This window comes from Athene cunicularia (assembly GCF_003259725.1).
Source record: "Athene cunicularia isolate RWA chromosome 1 unlocalized genomic scaffold, athCun1 chr1_part1, whole genome shotgun sequence".
Classification (NCBI taxonomy): Eukaryota; Metazoa; Chordata; class Aves; order Strigiformes; family Strigidae; genus Athene; species Athene cunicularia.
Window position 1 is genome coordinate 71450399 of NW_020799091.1, and position 22079 is coordinate 71472477.

The window sequence follows — 22079 nt, forward strand, 5'->3', positions numbered from 1 at the left end:
TTATTAAAACATAAAAAACTCGGCAGGTTTTTTATTTCCTCTCTCATATCTTCTCTCAAATTTTTCTTCCTCCACACTTACTTTCCTTTTGACTAAAAGCCTAATCTAAAGCCAATGGAAGCCTTTCCATCCATTTTTTTGGTTAAGATCTTATATGTTTCAATTTACTAAGGGATGATGTCCAAACATAGCCAGTTGAAGGTACTCTATCACCTCCTGTGTGACTGCATGTTGTTGTGGATATTTCTAACAATACAATTTTAAACAATGTTTAGGAAAATAATTAATTATTGCTCTACAATATGTACATATCAAGAGCAACATAAAAGCATCTGGTCAAGGCTCACAGATGATCACTTATACAGTACATTCAACCTGTTAATGGATAAGATTGTACATGCTACTGGATCTTCAATGCAGCAACATTACTCCTAGCCGCAGAGAATTTCATGTGCCTTCCTCTGAGAATGTGGTCTGGAGTAGGAGGAGAAAAGGAGTGAAGGAAGGAGTAAGATGGGAATTATGGGAACAAAACATAACACACATTTTTCATTCCATTAAAACAAAGCCTATACAACCTCACCAAGCCACCTCTTTTCTTTTGGTTTTATTCCCCAGATAACATACCACTTCCATGACATGTGCACTCCACTGGGAGAGAAGCTGCAGGCCTTGGAGAGAGAGATCAAAGAGCTTCCGATACTCAGCATCTGTTTTTTGAGCTTCCTGTCGACCAGATCCAGTCACCACCTAAAACATTATTAAACAACAACAACAAAACCCAAATCCGCATCAGAACATGCTATATCCAGCATCTACAGCTAAATTTCCACACAGATTTATTTTAAGCATTAAAACAGCATCATGTACCAACACATGTATTAATATCACTTTTTTCTTCTAGAGACTTACATAGTTAAACTTCACAGGTTTTGGTTGCATGATGAAAACCACTGGTATCCCTAATCACCAAAACATTGTTGCAGATTAATTCAAGACACCGATTATATATATCATACATATGTTAATACGCATGCTTTTTTTTTTTTTTCCCCTTTTTTTTTAGCTAACGTCTTAGCTTTTTGTTTCCTTTAAACTCCTATGAGCACCCATTTGGAGCAAGGGCTAGACAACCTATTTCAAAAGAGACATGCCAAAAGTTCTAGGATATTATCCTAGATAGGTAGAGATAGATATATACACATACAAGCAGAATAATACCGCAGTTTGTATGATTATCATTATTATTTTAAATTTAAATAGTGTAAATATCATGCAGAAACTGGGTACTAGTCCTGCAGCCAGCTCTTCCTGATTCAGATGATCAAGCTTTGTCATTTACCTAGCCTGAGGTTTACTCCTCTTCAGATATTTAACAGTGACATGAAATTTGCATGAATAGCTCTAATTCCACACACCTCACTGTTGCTGTATCGAGCCAGTTCTGATATGAAACGCATATGGTCTTCTCTGATTTGTATCATCTGCTCACATATATTGTACTGGGGACTGCTGCTGGAAGATGTGCATGTCCATCTGTTTCAGACAACAAAAAAATCCACCTAAATCATTTTAGACAATAAATAGTACAACTGATTCTGCAGAGAACCAACCACAATGCATCATTTCTTTTTAACATCTTCCCTATCCTCTGAGGCCTTTCCTCTCCTCACACCTCTACCTCTGACCTTGCACAAGCCATTAGTGACGGATTGCTCTTCTGAGTCCAAACAACACTTCTTCCAAGTCTTAAAAAAAAAAACCAAAAACAACCAAAACCACCTTCTTCCTTTCCTTTCCTTTTCTTTTTTAAAGGCTGCTGCTATGAAATGCAAATAAGCATTTCTCTTCAGGAGCATACACTTAGGGACAGAACTGAAAAGTATTGAAAGGCAGGGCAGAAGCATAGGTAAAGGCTGTAAGATATATCCAGCTACCTTCAAATTGTTTTTTGTTATTCTTGTTTAACTATGAAGAGCCTACAGTATGCTCCCAACTATAAAAAAAAAAAGCATTATTAAATACTATCAACATGTTATCAAGAGGGACACAAAAGACATGCTACCAAGAATGTCATGTTAAGTAGGTTCATATTTTTAGTAGCTCAGTAGGCCCACTACTGTTGATTTTCTTTCAGCAATTACATGCAGGTTATGTTTTTTCTGCAGAAATTAAAATGCAAAGCACTACATTCTAAATTCATGTAACTGCATGGAGGGAAGGTCTTGGAGGAGCACAGAAACGTTCACTAAAACAAAGCAATAACCATAAACAATGGAACCATTTATGTAAAAACTGGCTACATTTTCCAGCCATTTTGCTGTGCTGCACACCTAGCCAAAAAAAAAAAAAAAAAAAAAAAAAAAAAAAAAAAAAAAAGAGGGGAGACAAGCTAAGTTGCTGCTCCATATACAATATAAACATGCCTATTTACCCATGCACTACTACTGCTCACCTTGCTTAGTAATTCCTTCATTTCTTTTTAAGAAAGTTTCATATTTAAAGGAAAAAATAAAAATTAAATTAGTATAAGATAAAATTCATTTCCTCCAACCCAGGTGATAAACATCACAGATGCAAGAATGAGCTCAGCAGCCTAGAAAGGTCTTTAAACAACCTGCTTCTTTAGTTGTATTTATTACATGAAGTATGTTAATAGTAAAATATCCACACTAAAAAGTAGACCAAGGCAAAAATCCTATTAAAGTAAATACCACAGGCCCATAGACTAATGGGTGATTATGAAAATACACTCCAAGGGTCTGACTTCCCTGAGCCCAGATCCTCCCCTCTTTGTTTTTCTTCTCCCCCTCACCTGGATTTATTTTCCTCGTAATGGGCACTGGTCTTAATATATCTTGCAAGTTCAATCTGCATGTCACCAAACAGTGGGACAACCTGCAATTGCTGTACACAAGGAACAAATCAGATTAGATAAATTATTAACCACAAATCTTAGAGAAAGGAAACCATTAAACCATTTTTTACCCATATGAAAGTCCAAATTGATCCTTATTCTATTTAACTATATTTAAAATGCAAGGTAGATGATCCTTAAAATCACGTATTAAGAAACACCTCTTAACCAACCTTGAAGAACTTGTCTATCTTGGCTAAATTTATCCTTTTCTTCGCATCTAGCTTATAGATGTTACTGACGCTTCCATCCATCAGATACAATCCAAAGCCCATAACCTGCAAAAAACCAAACCCAAACTTCTCTGCAAAAGGACTTCAGAGATAAAAACATGCTTCAGTAAAACCATTCTTCATATAAAAAAGTAATACTTTAAAAGTACAGTCCTGAAACACCCACCCCCCTTCAAACAGGATATATTTTCAAATACATACATTTTTGTAGTATTCTTTTATTATATGCCTATTGGTAGTTTTTACATTAGCCCGATCAGTTGTCCTTAAAAGATGATACTTGTTTGTATAAAGGTTTAGCATACAAAAAAATCTCACTGAAACTAGAGTCTGTCTGGTTTTAGACCATTTTTTTCACTTCCTTTTATTAAAATTCTGTATGTGCAAACTGATCTGTAACAATAATCTGTAATTTTGTCCAAGTTATTCGTTAATATAAAGTTATAACTGCATATTCACAATAGCAAGAGCTGAGCATCAGCAACTTAATGTGTTCTAAGCATGAATTAACCAAAGGCCTAAATATGAAAGACACGTTGCACATCCCTGCAGACAGAATGCAAATGTTCTAGAGTTCATGTATTGTTTCATGATGCTTCAGTTTGTTCTTAATAAACAGAGCTATTCAGAAGTTAAACACTGAAGGGACTCAAAACATTTTTCATGAGGGAAATTTTCAATTCCAAATCTATACCTTTTCTTCCATTACAAGACATGTAGCTGATAACATCACTTCATGTTGCCCTGCACCCTCTTATTACATGTACATATTCCAGCTAACTAATCTACTTACCAACCCTAATTTTAAGCTGCTTCTTCCCTGAAATCTTTTATACACAAAAACCACTTCAATATCTCCAAAAGCCTTTTATACAAACTTGCCACATATCTAAAACCAAACCGTAGTAGTTCCTGTCTGTTGTCATTATACTTCATAGAGACACAATTCCATGGAACTGGTTTCCTAACAAGGCTGCCGTTCCATTAGGTCAACTTGAAAGCAAAAATGGATTAGAAAGTTTCTAAATAGATTTAGCATGTAATAACATTAAAAGAAAATGGAGATAGAAAAAAAAAAAGGAATCATTTGAGTTATTTGATTAATTTTGTTCCATTTAAAAAAACCCAACAAAACAAACAAAAAAAACCCACAAACAAACAGGAATTCAAATGTCTGTGTCCTGCCACAACCATTCTTTTTTAATTTTGTACCAAAAAGAAACCTACTTTCAAAAGCATATGTTTCTCACTGGGTGTTAGATACATTTTGTTTTCATAGTAGTCCACACACAAATTCACAATATCTGCAAGCAGCTCTTCATAGCCAACGATCACCTCCAACTGCTGCTGTAAAGACTGGGGAAAAAAAGAAGAAAAGGGTATTAGTCAACTATATAGTCCCTGGGGATCAGCAGTTACTACAAAACTAGAAGAGTTTTATTTTAAGAGTTTTATAAAGCATTAGGTACTTAGCAAAAAGACAATTAAAGCTTACTTGTGTTATCTTATTGTGGTTGGCAAGAAACATGGAGAGGTTCTGGGATTCTTGAATGGACTGAGGATCTGCCATTTTCCGCAGGAACTGAGCAGCCCTTTGAAAACAGAAAAAAAAAAAACAAAACAAACAAACAGTATTTCCCTTCAGCAGGGCTGCTTGTAAGCAGATCTGTCCCCCTCTCAACAGAAACACACTCATCCTCAAATCTGCCAGAGGAACTGTAAGGTATCAGCAGATCTTTAAGTGCCAGTACAATGGTGATCATTCACTGCTCATCCAGGATTGTCAACCTCATTGCATCTCCCACCTCCAAACTCATGAATCCAGCAAAAAGATAACTTGGCAGACAGAGACAGTACTTTTTTGCCACAGCTTTATAAAAGTGGCTTATCCAAACACAGGCTATGGACTCGACAAATCTGTGTTAAGAGCTTGTTTCATAAGAGACAAAGGAAAGGCTTTTTAGCAAAATAGCTGAAAAGAAAGGTGAGAGTTCACTATAAGAGAGATATGGACTTATCCCAAATTAACAGTTTTCCAATCTCAAATCCCCCACTGCACTCTAGATCTCTATGCACAACAACAACAAAAGGTGGATGCAAAAATTAAATCTCATGTAAATGGAAACAGCATAGATAAAACTGGCTAATCACTGCGTGAATGGTTCTCTTTATGAAAGACCACAGATGCTACAGCTAGCATAAAGACTGTCTTCCCCTGCTGTTCCGACTGTCATGTTTGACAAAAGATACCCAATACTATATGGCAGCTCAAGCACAAAACTTGGCCACTGATATCCCATCCTCCTCCCCTCCCTGCTACATCTGTGGTCACGACAAGGCATTTCAGCTGTGCTGTTCAAGGTTAAGAACAAGAGTTAACAACTCAGTCACAAATGCCAAGGATGGGGAAGGATAGGCACAAGAGAGTTAGTTTCTTCTCAAACGTAAAAAGAAAAGCTTTACTGAGAGAAGTATGTTTAGCATAGACCAAGACAGAAGTACTTGACAGCTTGGCATTAAAAGGCAGAAGATCCTTTTGTTGCTGGAAGAACAGAGTAAAGAAAATAGCCTAACTGCAATCAATGCATTCCTAGTTTTAAGGTTATCTGGCACACGTGTGGAGGGACTACTGAAGACAAAGCTGTCAGAAAAAGAGCAACTGCTGCCATCTTGCGGGAGGCCTGTATCCTGGCAACAGAAACCCGGGTCCTGGTGCTTCTTACCACTCACCGCTTATAGGCTGAATGGTCGTTCTTCACGCTGCACTTCATATTTTTCAGCTCATCCAGTACTGCAAACATGTTGATGAATTTGCCCAGCGTGATCAGATATGCTTCAGACACAAAGTCCTTCCTCCGTTCTGCATGGCACAAGCGTCTTACCTCGCCACAAAATCGTTCAATTGCATTTCTCTAACAGGGAAAAAAAAAAAAAAAAGAAGAAACAGGGAGTAAAAGCCATGACATTTCCAGGAAAAAAGTTTCAACGGGTAACTGGAGCTGGTCCAGTGAAGAGAGCCACTGAAGCAGAAAAATGTTTAAAGCATGCATGGCTAACAAGGCATCAGCACATACTTTCCAGCTCCACCCCTGTGTATTTGCTGTTGTGCTACTACAAGTATCACCAGTAATTTTTGCCACTGAGCTTGCGTGGCACAAACCCAAGGTTCTTCTTTGCAGGTAAAAGTCATAAAACTTTAAAATCCCTTTGAAACAAGTGATTTCATGCTCTTTAGTGAGGGAGTGTATATGCATTAAAAGGCAGATTCTAAGTACGTTCCCTTAAAACAAAAAATCCACTGCACACTGTTCATTCCAACTCTCAAAATCACCCTGGCACATGTTTATTTCAGGGCCATCTGAGATGGAGATTACAAGCACAAACAAGACAACAACTCTGAATGTAAAGAGGAATCTGTTCTGACTTTAGAGCACTAATCTCCTTCAATGAAAGGAGATTGTTTGTACTGAGTAAATTCTGCCAGTTGGGAAAGACGACAGGAAATATTCCATTTCATTCAGTCTCCTCTTCCTGTGCGCTCTGGAGCTCACAGGCTCTAGCTACTCCAGCTCCCTCCAAATAATGCCTGGAAACATCCTCAGTCCTTTGAAACAAATGGCAAGCTGCCAGCATGGGAGGCAAAAGCAAGACAGACCGCTATTCTCCAGCGCCCATGTAGCTCGGGGGGCTGGCAGGTCACAACAATTGGGTTAGCTTGCCTCCATTATGGATTTCCATAGCAAACTGCACCTGCTGCTCTGGTGTCCAGACTTGTGGATCCCTCACTCCCCAAGAAATGGTTTCTGTGCCAAGATGCTTTTATGTAGACATCTGAAACATATTATATTTCTATTTCCTGTTTTCCTAAAGTGCCAGATCTTTGTCCCCATGTGCTATGTAGGGACCGTATGCAATTACCTTTCATTTTATGCTCAAAGTCTTAATGGAGATTGCCTGAAGTTTTTAGGCATTAGATAGGCATTAGAAATTCTGCCCTTCTGTGAGACAATATGGGGTTTTTTTTTCAAAGTATAATGCCTAGGTTCAGTATCTGAGCACATAATATCAAGCACACAAAATAGGAATGTAAAAATACAAGCCTACTGGCAAATTTTGTTTCCATGCCTTTTACCTGAAAATACATAAAATTCATCAGCTTTGTGACTTCTGGCTCCAGAACTTCCACAGTTTTCTCATAAATTTCCACTCTGTTAGGTTGTTCATTGCACTTGACCTGAGGATAATTAAAGAGATCATTATACTTGGAACTTTCCCTGATAAAGCCTCAGAAACTAAGATCCTGAGAAAATGCATTATCATCCTAAAGACACAAACATAAGGCACAAATTTCTGGGTTTGGTCATATTATGCTAGTCTACTAAGCTTAGCTGTGTGTAAAAAAGTAAAATAAAATAAAAATTTTTCTATTATCTCACAACAAATAATTTAGCTGTCAAACACCTCTGTATGGTTAGGACAATACTCTTTCCACATTAAGCCACTTGCTCAAAATCATGCACTAAAATAGGGCCAGAACTAGAAATTAAGACTACTCGACTTCCGCTTTAAATATTTAAACCACAGGATAAGCTTTCCTTGCATTTCAGTACAAAAATAATTGCATTACAAAGTCCTTATAAAGCAGGCAAGTATCAGCTCATGGTTATAATTTTGTTCAGTTTTCTGATGCATCTTAATATTCTTCTCACCCCACTCCCGTCCAACCATTCCCAGACACTTGAGGCTGACTTGTCACCTATTCACAAGGGTTTATTTTTGTATACAGATCAAGAAAACACTAGCTCTGACATTTAGAAAATTACTACCTAGGATGTCTAGAAACTTAAATGTTTCACCCGAACGTTAATTGTTACATGCTATGCTACTTGTTAAACCTGTTCTGAATTTAAATATTAAGTTGGGGAGCAGGAAGGGTCCATTCTCTTGAATGAAATTTTGACCTCAAACAGGTCCAACAATCAAAGGTGTTCCTTCCACAACACATTACCACTGTACTACTCTTGAACCAATCAGTCAGACTGACACAAAACCTGTGAGATACTCCTATAGATGCTTTATCAATAGGGAAAAAAAAAAAAAAAGAGTCCAACTGGACCCCAAGTGCTAAAAGACACTACTCTATGACATGCCCAACTTAATAATTCAGGAGTCAAAGCAGACTAAATTTCAGAGCTCATTAACAAAGCTCTATCTGTGCAACTCCACACCAAAACAAGATAGAAGTTCACGTGTTGCATGACAATTTAATTTTTATCCTTTACCTGAGGAATGGCTCTTGAGCAGCTTCTCCATGTGTATAACATGACTGCATATTCCTGGCCTTCTTCTAGCATTTCATTCTGTAAGAAAGACACTCAGTATAATTAGACATTGCAATAAAAAAGGGTTAAATCCAATTTTCTTCCCTCATTCCAAACCTTTGTCCAAACAAACCTATCACTTATCAGAACATATATGTACAAACACACATATATTGCAAGCTGTATATATGTAAAATAACATTACCATAATTCATAGGCTCAGCTGGTATATTACATGTTTCAGAGCTGACCAGCTACTGATTTCCATCTTGGCTATAATCCAACAGCTAAAAAATTCCATTTATTCTCAGTATCTGTTTTAGCATCCAACCTAATTCTGAGAGAGTTCACATCATCATCTTCATACCACTTAAGCCAAGAAATACCTATCAGATCACTAATCAGCAGCTGCAGCAATTATGCTTACATAATAACAAAAATTATCTCCCCAGATCAGATTGGTTTTTGTGTTGTTCTTTCTTCTCAAAACTAAAGGCACTGTGATCTATAAATACAAATAAAAATGCCAATCTGAGGGGGGAGAGTAGTGGGGTGGTGTTTGTTTTTAAACACAGGCACTGCAGGTCAAATAGTCGAGGATGAAAAAGAGTCAACACATGCAGAGTAATATCCTTTTTTATAGGACATAGGAGAAGTCCAGCAACATCCAAACAATCAAAAGAGGTTAAAGAGTCGCCAGATAATTTTTAAAGTAAATTGGTGTAAATTTACGTACTTTTCAGCAGCATGTAATCAGGTGCTTAATCTGCCCATTTCAATGTGAACTGGCCACTAGAATTACAAGATGTATTATTCCTCATTTTCCAAGAGCGCCATGAAACAACAAGTTCAGTACAGACCAGCATTGGCAGCCTGCAAATTCTTTTGTATCCCAAAACAGCTATACCATCAGCACAGACTGAGTTACTAGCATAAAGTCTTATCTTCTATTGTGGAACTATTGAAAACCACAGAATACCTTACAAAAAAGCAGGCAAATAAACCACTAACATACACTCCTCAGTGAGGAAGCCAACAAAAACCCTTCAAACACCACTAAACTGACAGAGAAATAGTGGAAATTTGGGAGGACGGAAAGGAATTTTTCATTCAAGCTACAGTTGTCAATACAATTAACTTACCTCAGAATACTGGAAAAATATGCAATGAAAGCAGGAAACTTTTGAGCAGCATTGGTTGATCAAGAAGACAGACAATTTTAAAATTATCAAGAAGTACATGTGCAAAAAAAGAAAAGCCACACACTTTTTCATCTTACTACCTCCTGAGAGTGTTGTAGATAACCTGGCTTCTGGTTTTCTGTGACCACAATTCTTATAATGAACTGCAAAAAGACAAGTTCCTCTCCTTTTATTCTAACTAATACAAAAGTATATATCTGAACATCTATTTACCATGCTCGAATGGACTGTAGCTTGCTCGATGTATCTTGCAATGCCAGTGACAAAGGCATTTCTGTCTTCAAAATTAGTGTTGAAGTTTGGCTGCAGAGAAAGCAAAATATTTTTATATAATTTTTATATATATTTATAATAATAATAATTTTTAATTTATTGCAAACATAAACACACTTTGGTTTGGGTTTGGTTTTTTTTTGAAAAGCACATACTGTTTTTCTTAACAGCAATGGGAAATGGAAATTTTTCCTACAATGACAACATACCTGGTAAAGCAGAGATGATGGCGGGGGCTCAATACATGGTTGCTGATCTGGCAATGGTAATTCTTCCAAGAGATCCACATTGGACAAGGCATCCTCCAGTGTTACTTGAGCAGTCATTTTGCACCTGGTTTAAAAATACATACATATATGTATGTATGTATAGACGCATACATATAACTTTTTATGTTACAGAAAACAAGTAATATGAAAAGCAGGAAACTACTTATGTTGAAAGAAATGTGAACTTTCCCTTCAATCATAATAGAAGGGAAACAGGCAAACTGAAACCCAGTTTGTTTTAATATACAAGTTTAAGAAACACACTTAGGACTAACATTCTCCTCCTTACTTTCATGAGTTGAGAAATGTTTCTCTTCCCCCACTGCTGCACACCAGAAACACACCAAAAATAGAAGGAAGGATGACCTCTAATGTTCAGTTTTGAGCCAAGATGTCTTCAAACCCTTATGCACAGATACTACTATCATCTCATCTTCAGGAGACCTTGCTGTCAAAAGGTGTCAGCAGTCTCCAGTGCTTCATGTCCTAGGACATCGTGATCCACATGGATTAGTCAGTGATAGAGAGGCCCCAAACCCCTCAGGGTCATGGCAATCCCCCTACACCTCTGACTGCTGTCACCAGATGGGGTTTTGCAACAAGAAGAAATTTTAGGAAGAAAGTGTGGGGCGGAACAACTCAATCATCCATTTTTGTATAATATACATATATAAAACTCATCCTCCTCAGTGGAGTAAAAAATTACTTGTTTTTATGGTAACACATCTAATCAAGCTGTCTCTTTTCCTCTATAGAGCTTTGCAAGTTATTTTCCTCCACTTAGCAGAGCAAAACCACGCACCTACTGTGAGAGGAGCAGCTGAGCATTATTCTTGACTAACCAGGAAGGCAGGAGCACTGAGCACCTGTACCCCAGAGCAGCAGAGCCCTGCCTGGATCATGTCACCCCCCTGGAGCTGTGTCAACCCCACGTTCAGGGCAGTGAACAAGCAGATCTCACCACAGCTTTGCCGAAACTTCACCATGAGAGAGCCAGGATAGGCTGGCAATTCCACCACTCACTGCACTTTTAGTGGCCTGGTAGAAAAACCTCCTCACTTTCTCTTACCTAATTACAAGTTACCTGGGGAAAGCCCCACAGAAACAGCAGCTTTACCTCCAAGGAAGGCCTCAGCTGACAAAAAAACCCCAAACCCCAAAGCTAAGGGAAGGAAGCAGCCAAACACATTTACCTATCTACCTTTAGAGACCAACCCTGCATCCCAAACCATTGCCACAAAGCTAACATGCCACACAGAGAGTTCACTGACAACTTTAAACATTTACCACCAGAAAGGTCCAGGGGCCTTTTGCTTCTTGAAACACCAGCCCAAACCTTGGTTCATGCCTAAGCATTTGAGTTTTTGCTAAAATAAACGCCCATATTGTGCAATTTGCAATCCCTGCCAAAAAAAAACAAAAAAGGACTGGACTGACAGGAGTGCTGGCTGGCAGACCTGTGCTGGGATGCTTGCCCAACACCTGCCTACACCCAGCTCAAGCTCCATCACAAGAACCACAGTTATTTTCAAATTAGAGACCAGCAAAAACCACTGCGTCCTCCCTTCGATAAATAAACAAATACCAAAAAAATTCCACATGTGGGCAAAAGTCCTGCGAAGAGGTCAGACTCTCAACAGTTTTACCCTACAGCAAATGGAAGAGAGATGACAATAAGTCAGAGCATTTAAAATAAACAGTATTTTAACTTTCAGTCTGAGTATCTATAGATCAAGCTTTAGCTAAAAAAGAAAACAACACAACACTCTACATAGGTTAGTTTAACTGGGAGTCTCCTTACAAATGGAAACTTTTCCTCCTCCTAGCCACTCTGACAAAGCAGAAACACCAGGCTGTGCAGCTGCTCTGGGACGTGACGGTGGTGGGACCAATGGCCCACGGCCCTCTCCCCCACTGCACCGCATGACAGGCAAAATGGCCACAAAGTGCCAGCTCCAAGCAAGCACAACAGGGGCGTTCTATAAAAACCTGCTCCACACATGCTTTGAAAACCATGGTAAAAAATGGTTGCCCATTCTACACCAAAAATTACCGCTCTTTTCCACATAGAGGGGAGCCACCACTGAGCACAAGAAGAGTATCAACACCCTCTCCCCAATCCACACATCTTCCTTCTCCTCCTAAAACAGAGTCCATCAATGACTCAGGTCCCTGCTGCAGGAGACAACCAGGCATTCACAAAAGCCATGCTCCTGACTTTGTTCCCTCAGCACTACAAGCAACTATTCTGAAGAATGGCCCTTACTCCCCATACATGCTATTTTAGAAAGCATATCTGCATGCTTTTGGCCTCAGTATTTACAATTGCACAGGAGTAATCCTCCAGCATCAGCTATGTTCAGACTATCAGACATTAGACTATCTGTGGATTTTTTTCTTTAATAATTGGAAAAGAATGTAAAAATACAAATCAAAGCATAAGCAAAACCAAAATCCCATCTCATTTACACTGACATCTACTTAATAGCAGAAGTCTGGGAATCCCCCATTACTAGGCCAGAGGCACAAGCTAAGAAACAAAAGTTTCCTGCTGCCTGGGTTGTGAAAAGAAATACGGGAAGGTGCATTTTTCCAAGTCCTTCAGCATGATTTCCAAAGGACAGATCAGCATTTTTTGAACCAGGATTACATAAGCAACTGGGTGAAGACTGTTAGAAAAACCTTCTTGTTTTAAGGTCGCTCACTGACAGCTCCGCTTTGTAATTTTGCCAAAGATATCCACATGCCTGGTGTTTCGTTGGCTAAGTTCAATGCTCCTGTCATTCAGCTTTTTTACTCTGGTACCTAGCAAGACTTGAAAGAGGAAGCAGCCCCTTTCTGCCCAGCTTTGACACATGTGCAAATGTTGTGAGGGCATGATATGTGCTTCCCCTTCACCCCTCAAGAAGCAAGCAGCAGAGGTTTGACAATGGCAGTGGGGGCAGCTGGAGCTCTGTTACACCCTGTTAGCTGGGAGATAACGTCCCACAGCCAGGTGACACCACCACATGGTCCTTGCCACATCCTCGCCTGATGGGGAAGCTCTGAGACCTTGACAGAAAAGATTTCCTTGCAGTTTGGGATTTTTTCCCCTTTTCTGCTATTGTTGGTAAAACCAGCTCCAAAAGACAATGGCTGTTTTTAAAGTACAAAGATGGAGGGCTGGCAAAACCAGATTTTTTTTTCCCCTAAGTCTCAGCAAAATTAATCTAAGAAATTTAAAATTCCCAAGACACAAAATTGGATTGTTTTGCCTCCTTAAGAGTCATTCATTATGAGTTCTTACAGTTGAAATTACTGGGCAGGAGACTTCTTTTTGGCAGAGAACATAAGAAACTTCAAAGACCTACTTAAAAAAAAGTCTGATTAGGAGTTAACCTAAATGAGAACAGATCAAAACGCTGTAATCATACTGATAATTATAGTTATACTAGCAAATTTACCCAAGATGTGAGAATTATTTCTTACTAAATTCCTACAACGTTGTGTTTTCAGCTTTGTACCTCCCTGAGATTTTCCAGGACAGATTTTCTCAGGTAGAAGACATGTAAGAATTACTGCTGAAGTCATCCTCTTGTTCTTTTCGTTATTTTTGTATCATGACCCATCATTACAGCACTGAAGTAAAAATGCACTCCAGGAACATGTTTTCCTGGACATACACAACTTAATTAAAAACCATTCATTATCTAACATTATCTCTCTCCAGGAGAGAGAATCATATAAGCTAGCAAGCTGTTCTGCTAAATTTTGGAATTTGATGAGCACACACAGCTTTCTAAGCAGGAGACAGCACCGTCTGTGCCAATTCTCAGGTCCTTTTTCTGGATTTCAAAGCAAGTAAATGCCCGTCTCCTGCACAGACAAGTTTCAGCCTTACAGTGTCAAGTCCTCCGGTGTCCAAGGATTGGAGGTCACAAGGGTTTTTAGGGAAATTCTGAGTATGTCAGTGTAAGGCCACTGACTATCTTAAGATATTCTTCTTTTTCTTCAGTTCTGAAGGAGATGAGTATCAGGTGGGCCTGACCTGCTCAGAAGAGCTTGTGCTGTAGAGAAGGTTGCTGAGCTGCCTCCATCACATTTTATCCACAAAACAAACAAAAAAAGGGGCACCAGACCTTGAAGCTCCTTTAGTATTATTTACATCTTGATTTAACTGCAGAGCTGGATTATTATTGGAACATATTCAGACAAAAGATTTGCCAATCTTTTTTAGATGTTGTAATTCTGTACCACTGTTCTCAGCCATGTAAACGCATGGTAAGCAGTGCCCTGCTCACAACATTGCTTTTGTATGTCAATCCTAGTAGAGACACCATTTCCACATCTCCATCCTTACAGAATAATGCTGAAGCCTTTTGCAGAAGATCTATATTCTTAATTCCAACCATACCAGAAAACACCCAGCATGCATTTCTCAGCCTTACTCTTTTAAGCCTCCTGAGGCTTCAGACTATTTGGAGGAAAAAACAAAACAAAACAAAACAAAAAACAAAACAAACAAAAAACCAAACAAAAACACCCCCACAAACATGAGCCAATTATGAGGAAAAGTCTTTTGGGCAAAAAGTAACCAAAAGAAATAATAAAAAATCAGAAGGTAAGGGCTGAGAAAGCAGAGAGAAGAGAAAGGAGCATTAACTTCAGAATCACTGTGAGAGAAAGTACTGCTCTCAAGCTCAAAGGTAAAAAAAAAAAATTCCCCAAATTCTAGGAGTTAAGGAGTTACAAAAAAAACCTTTGAGTTTTTAAGATTTCTTCCAGTGACAGAATTAAGCAGGTCAGATTACTTACCAAAGAGAAGATCAAAAGACAACTCAAGTCTATAAATAGCTAAAACAGGAAAATGATGCTTGATGGTAAGAGATAGTTCTTACATGTGTTTAACAACGGTGCACACAATCCCACAGATGTAACTCATAGCTAGCAACCAAGTTTAAAAAAAAAAAATATGGGTAAAGCAAATAAACTTAAGTAACTGCAGGCTTCTTGAGACCTTGTTAGAAACGCAGAAATTACCATCCAGTTCCTCTTTAGCCTCTGCCACAGTCACTTGGCCAAGACTTCCCTATAAACAGCCTCTAATGGCCTCAAGAATTTATCCAGCTGAGCTTTAAAAAGGTATCAATGCCCAACATAAAAAAATTCAGATAACTCAGATAACTGGGTTTGACGGTTTCTACTTACAGATGAAAAAGAAAGCACTTCACTACAAAAATTATCAGATCAAATTCTATGACTGTGTTAGACAAGATCAGGAGATGACAAGGATGGTATCATGTTAACACAAAACATTTTTTTTAAAAAAATCAAAAGGTATACTGAGTATCTTGAAAATATATAGGGAAAGAATGGGAAGTGACTCCTTGGAGATGTACAAGTACAAATACTGTTTAAATTACTTGCAAACTCGCATTATCCCCTGGAATAAGGTTGTCAAGTAACCATTCCCAAAGAAAGCAGATAAATAGTATAATTCAGTCCTTTGGTGCAAAAAAAGAAAAAAGTAGAGAGAATCATGCTATAGCAAAACCAACTTTTCTTCAGAAAGCACTTTTTTAGACTATTACTCAGCAAGCAGAAGCACTCACTATGACAAACCTTGCTCTCCTTTTTGGAAAAAATGAGTTACAATGTTTAACTTCCCTCAAACAAACAACAAATAATTCAAACCTAAATCTCATAGCTGACACTAATTTTTTCCTTTGCATCACTCAAAGATTTGACCCTGAGAACACCTATGCACCCTCACCTTTAAATCTTTAAGGATTTATCCTCACACAACCATCAGAGCAGTAAGCCAGCAATCTTACCACTTGAAACATGGAAGGTAAGGTTGCAGCAGGTAATGATTTGGACACAGCGACAGCTTCCAGGTGTTTTTTGCTGTCAGCTCCTTACAGCAGATCTTTTGCAATACTGCTGCATAACAGAAAGATCAGGTAATGGACACAACAGGGTCTGTTGCCACCATATGCTCATCTCCTGCCCTGGAAGGTAAACTGCCATGGAAAACAGAGGGGTTTGGCTGATAGCACAAGGGAATTATTTGAGGAGTGAGCAGGCAGTGCCACGGAGAGGGAATCTCTCCTTCAGCCAACTTCACTGTCCAGGCCACTCAAGCTGATAAGGTGACCAAAGGCTCATCTCATTTAGGCAACAGCTCAACTATTCATGGACAGTGATTTCCTTTTACCATTAACCTCCTACGAAAGGAAAAAAAAAAAAAAAAGTATGAAAAAGAGGACTTCAAGGATCTGCACTTTCTTCAGCTGAATTACCCAAACAGCCCCAACAGTCTGAGAGTAAAACAACTGCCTGTGTTCAGCTGGGATGGGTCAAGCTGCTCTGGCATGAAGTGCTGCAGCAAGCTAGCAACGGTAGATGAAAAAGTGATGGATGAAATAACTTTCCCTCACTTGTTCATCTCACTTGTCCAATGGACTCTGAAAACAGGTGCTGAAAAATGAGGCACATCCCACCAGCTCCTGAACAAACTGCCAGCTGGCCCAGGCTGTCCCCACGGCAATGACAGCAGAGCAAACCTCTCCTGAGGACCTTTCCTCTTCAGAACAGCCCTCATACTGCCGCTTTCTCTTTTGACAGACCCTGTCTCTCCCTGCCCTAAACACACACATCACCATCTCTGGTTACGCTTGGCCAGGCAGATTGGAAGAGCTAAATGGGCAAAGAGTTGAGCGACACTGAATCTCTGGGTGAGAAGAGTCAGAGAAGTGGCAGCACTGGCTAAGCTCCCACTGTAATTAACGAAAAGCAACAGGGCACACAGGAAAACACAAGAGTGCAAGTGCTTTTCCAGGAGCTAAGCATAAAACAAATACACGATTCAGATGAAAAAAGAAGGTTGAGCACTGATCATAACTCTTCATTTTTACAAACCCTACAAGACAGACCTCGTTTACTTCACCATTCTCGGACATCTTAAATAATACACATCTCAAAAAACAAAATCAAGAAATTCTGCAAAGCTTATATTTTCAGTCATTTAACCACAAGCTCCAAGAAAACTTGGAAGTTTAAAAGAAGCGTGAATCCACGGAAAATGCAAATAGTTATACCCCAAACAGCCTGAAACAGCTCAGGAAAAAGGCATTCCATGGACACCATAACTGCAGGGCAAGTTCCCACAGCTCGCCTGAGAGGAGAGGTTGGGGCCCCCCCAGTCACAAAAGGCTGGATCAGCAATTCTGGGCTGCAGCTGGCAGCCAGGGGACACACGCCACGCTCTGAGCTGGGATCGGCAAAGCCTGACCCGCTCAAGCACAGCTTCCCTCTTTCTCTACTGTGGGAGAAGTTCCCAGCATATGTTCAGCAATGCACTAGTGTAAGTGCTCAAGTGGGGCAAAAAGAGATGCTGCAGCATACCCCACCTCCTGCTTCACAGAATGTGCACACAGTACAGTGTCAGATCTTCAAACTAGCATCCATCCAACACCAGTAAAACACATGCAAATACTAGTGTGAAAATACAGCCCAAGAAAGAAGTGTTTTGGGACATTCAGGGAATTGGTTTTGGTAAGACCACCCTCTACATAACCCAAAGAGATCTCAAACACTGAAATTTTTAAGTGGAAAAAATTATTTCATATCCAAAAAAATGGAGAAGGAGCATGCCAAAGAGTGAAATAATCAAGGTGGAGTTTAAGTGACTAACAAAAAAATGCTGGATTACAGAACTTTTAGAATATTTTATGACTTTGCAGATGAGAACAGCTTCATTTGACTGAAAACAGGTGTGGGAAGGGATGCCCCAGGCCTTTTTGCAGCCCACTGGAAACATTTTTTCATTTTTCTTTTAAATATATGCATTTGATCTCCAAGTGCTTGTACATGTTCCCAGGCTCAAAATAAGACAAAGAGGAAGTCTGTCTGCACTTTAAACAGAACTTCCTTTGACATTGCCTCTTTTCTTCCCTAAGTCTGCAAAAGCATCTTGGAATCTTAATTTAAAACAAAATCTCAATCCTGGCATGGATACTGAAGATTACAGTTGCCATGCAATCCATGAATTGAAATATGTATCCACATGAGTTGCTTTGTCTTTTTAAAACAGGCATAAATAAATAAATAAAGCAAAACTTACCCTGCTTTACAGGACAGAATACCATGATGAAAATTAGGAAAATACTATGTACAACAGCTTAAGAGGGAGAAGAGAAGCATATCATTCAAAAAGGAGGAACAAAGGCATTCTGCAGTCCATGCATAGAAGAAGATAAATTAAAAGAGATAAATTTTAAAAGATGATCAAATGGCCTGCTAAACCAATCTCAGTGAACTCCATGGGAACCAATGACGACATTCCCACAGGAACAGGCTTGGTCTGCACAGCAGCAGAAGTTTTATCCCTATAGCAACACAACATTTTTAGGTTTCTCCTGTTCCATTTTGTCATTCTTCTGTATCACTGGCTTGCAGAAAATTAATTAAATCATTTTCCTATGAAGAAATTCTGATTCAATATTCTGTGTAACGTTTCTGCTCAAGTTAAACCATAAGACTCTGATCACAAAAGGCCCTTGTGAAGGGAAAAGCTAACAAAAGGAATGGATTTTCTCTTCCAAGAACAGCACAGCAATTACTATAATATTCACTTTTCTTTCAAAATCTCGACTTCTCAAAGAAAAAGTTCTTTGTGTTCAGTCACATGTGATTTTTTTCACACAACCTTCTTCATTAATGTAGCCTATATTGCTACCTGTCCAGCTTCTGTCCCCTGGAGGGAAACGTCAGGACAAGCAAACCCCATCACTTTACAAAAGCAATACCTATGCTATGACTGAGCAATCAAGGTTCAATCACCCAGTGATACTCCAGTCTTATCACCTCGAATTCTGTGCAATATCAGATACTTTGGCAAGCAGTGGCAGCACCATTAAAGCAACCTAAAAAGCCATGCTTTCATGAGTCACTAACGTTCCTTCCTCCCCCCCTCCCCTAAGATAATCAAGGTCAGGACACTGCTGTTAACAATGCTGTCATGCAGCTGAAATGGCTCGCTGACACACAGACCACCAGCACTCAGATGACAATCAGTCACATTTGTCAAGCAACTATAGGCGTTCTTTTCCAACGTCCTGGATGAATTCGAGCACATTTGCATGGACAGGAAGGCCTGACACTCTACTATCATCACAACAGGTTACAAACGGGAACTCTCAGGCTCTTTGGACGAAGCCTACATCAAGACTAGTGAGCCAGCGAGTAGGACAGCATCACCTTTCTTGATGCCTGCCACCCAGTGCAGGTCTACTAGCTACTCCCTTTTAAAGCATCAGTAAGAAAACTCTCCCACATTTAGAGAGCACTGTGTAACCCTAGCACTCCTGTATCATAGTACAAGGCTGGAGTCGCTATATTCTTGCTAAGACTGGTTTTATCTTTTCCCACTGTGTTAGCAGCCAGCAGTAGCACACGGACAAACACGTACTAATTCTACAGCAGCAGCACCTGCAGTGGACAATGCAGCAAGTTATCACCAGGCATTCTGACAGGCAGCCTGGCTAGTACTACGCAACCTCAGTATCATTCTATATCTTGGAGCTTTGGAGGACAGATGCGACTTCCAGATGACAAAATGTAGCGTCAAATGCTATCCCCATGCAGGAATCTCAAGTGCTGTGAGATGCACACACTTCAAAAATGGGAAACTGATTCTGCTCATCCCCTGCTCATTTTGTTTGAGAATCCATTACAATGACATGGGAGAAGCCTAACCCTGTCAATTTTGCTCCAAAGGCATCCCATGCATGTGAACAAGGAGGGAGGGCCTGTCGCTGCAGCCTGATCTGCAGCATGCAACCCCCTATGCAATGGTACTTGTGCTACAAGAATTCACAGAGTGGTTTTGCTTGCTTTGTTTTATCTGTGTCACCATACTTAAAGTCACCAATATAAAATTTTTAAAGTCTGCTATTGGTGGGGTTAGATGGCTGAGAGGGTTGGTGCTGATTTACTAATTAATTCTTACAGTGCCGAGTCAGTTCTGAGTGAATATTGAAAAAAATTTATTAATCCTAAATGTATGTACATATTAAAAACCCTTCTGCATATTTGGCCTCTCCTCAGGCTGGAATGAAGTCAAAGATTTCACTAATCTCATTCTAGGTTAGCCACACTGAGATCTGGTTTGCTACACTTATTTGCCTCACCCCTTTAATACTCCCTGATAGTAAGTATTTGAGTTGCAACTGCAACTTACATTTTGCTGTCCTTCAACTTCCAGTTCTTTCTTCTTACTGCTTCTTGACTAACTCCCTCCCCTTCTCCTTTTCATGTTGTTTCCCTCTCACCCAGTTTACTCCAGCCCTCCCTTGTTTTGCTGCTTTGGCCATTTTGCTGTGCCGCTGCTACTGTTACCTCCTGCAGCTGTTCCCAAGACAGATTTCTTCCATACTTCTGTTTCTCATTTGTCCTGCTGCTGCAGGGGTATGTTAGGAAGCAATACTGCACCACATCGCTTTGGGCAAGACTAAAGTTTAGCATGGAAGCTTATTACTGAAGCACAGCATGTTCAGCAACTGTGAAAACCTCTCTCATTTCTTAGCAAAGAGAAGATTCTCAGTGTAAGGATTCTCAAAGGAGAAGGAAGTAAGCAGCAAGAGCAATAACTACCCCAGAAAGGAGAAAGTATGTGCACAAGGAGTTAACCTGCCTGACACAACACCTTTCATCCTGCAGAAAGCCTAGTCACAGACTGCTCATGCTCAGGCCTATTCAACATGGCCTTGGTTGGTTGTCCTTTGTATCTGGTGTGGAGGGACTGCTGTTACCCTGATCAAAAAGGGCACACCTTTGTGCTTATGCTGAAAGGAGCAGTGGATAGGGTGGGCTGAGCACCAGTCTGCTACATTACAGATAAGGGAGATGAACCACAAAGATCGAGAGAAAGACAAGAGTCTCAAGTCTTTGTATTTCAATCTAATGAACAGTACAACCCCTCAGCCTTAGACAAACCTTTTAATCATGTGAGCTCTTGAACTGTACTTTTATTTCACAAGACTGGGGAAAAATAAAGAAGGAAATATTGTTTTCTCAGAGAGGAGGAGGATAGCGTTCTCTTCCTTATCCCAGTTCCAGACATGGTTGCTCCAGGGTCAGCCTTACCGCTTCTTGCTAGAGCCTGCCTGGCACCAGCCCCTGCCTGCAGGGTGACCGCCAGCCATGGCACCACTGCGGGCAGCTGCCCGTGTAGGGGCAGCCCCCACAATTCCCTTCCACAGTGCCCCGCATTATGCATGTGCTCCCGACAACATGACAGGCATTAACTACATCCAGCAGTTTTTTTCAATGCAAACCTGCAGCTGAAGCTCTGTCTTTGGCACTACCCGATTATAAGTTAAATGAACAAAGGCTTCAATAAAAAAATGACACTTTAAAACAAAGGCTGTGTGCTGTCATTCCCACTCCTTCCTTCTACCTGTAAGTACTTAGTAAGTCAACAACACAACTCTCTCAACTTTCATGTAAAAAAAAAAAAAAGCTACACCGCTTTATCTGAAAAATAAGTTGGAAGGTATTTTAGGTGAATTTGTACTATTCATGTTTAAAAGTAGCTTTCTATTTAATATCCACCACAGTACAAGAACAATGTACAATTTTGCATCATTACAGTATTTTTAAAAGACAGGTTTCAGTAGCTGATAACAAAAATGTACCAGTAGATGTATTTCAGGGAGGAGGGAAAGAATCAGACAAGAAGTTATAATTTCATAGTTCTTGTGAAAAATTAAGGACATACTACAGGACAGGGTGGAGGAAAAAGCAGAAATCGGATAATAGCTTTTAGTTTCTTAAGCATTTTTATTCTTCTAAAAAAGTTCATTATCTGTAACATTTTATAC

The 22079-nt window shown here is 39.6% G+C and overlaps 1 protein-coding gene across 2 annotated transcripts in view; it reads right to left on the bottom strand.

Moving 5' to 3' along the window:
* CYFIP1 (cytoplasmic FMR1 interacting protein 1) overlaps positions 1-10278 on the bottom strand; it is a 61880-nt gene extending 51602 nt beyond the window's left edge. The window contains exons 1-11 of one of the 2 annotated variants that reach the window (XM_026841674.1): positions 10156-10278; positions 9887-9976; positions 8433-8510; positions 7283-7384; positions 5881-6062; positions 4646-4742; positions 4378-4506; positions 3091-3195; positions 2816-2907; positions 1419-1536; positions 628-750 (exon numbers count right to left, since the gene is read on the bottom strand). In XM_026841674.1, the coding sequence (XP_026697475.1) occupies positions 628-750; positions 1419-1536; positions 2816-2907; positions 3091-3195; positions 4378-4506; positions 4646-4742; positions 5881-6062; positions 7283-7384; positions 8433-8510; positions 9887-9976; positions 10156-10272 (1233 nt within the window). In that variant the 5' untranslated portion in view covers positions 10273-10278. The remainder of the gene's footprint in view (positions 1-627; positions 751-1418; positions 1537-2815; positions 2908-3090; positions 3196-4377; positions 4507-4645; positions 4743-5880; positions 6063-7282; positions 7385-8432; positions 8511-9886; positions 9977-10155) is intronic. The other variant, XM_026841683.1, reaches the window with a different exon arrangement.
* Between the last annotated feature and the right edge of the window lie 11801 nt (positions 10279-22079).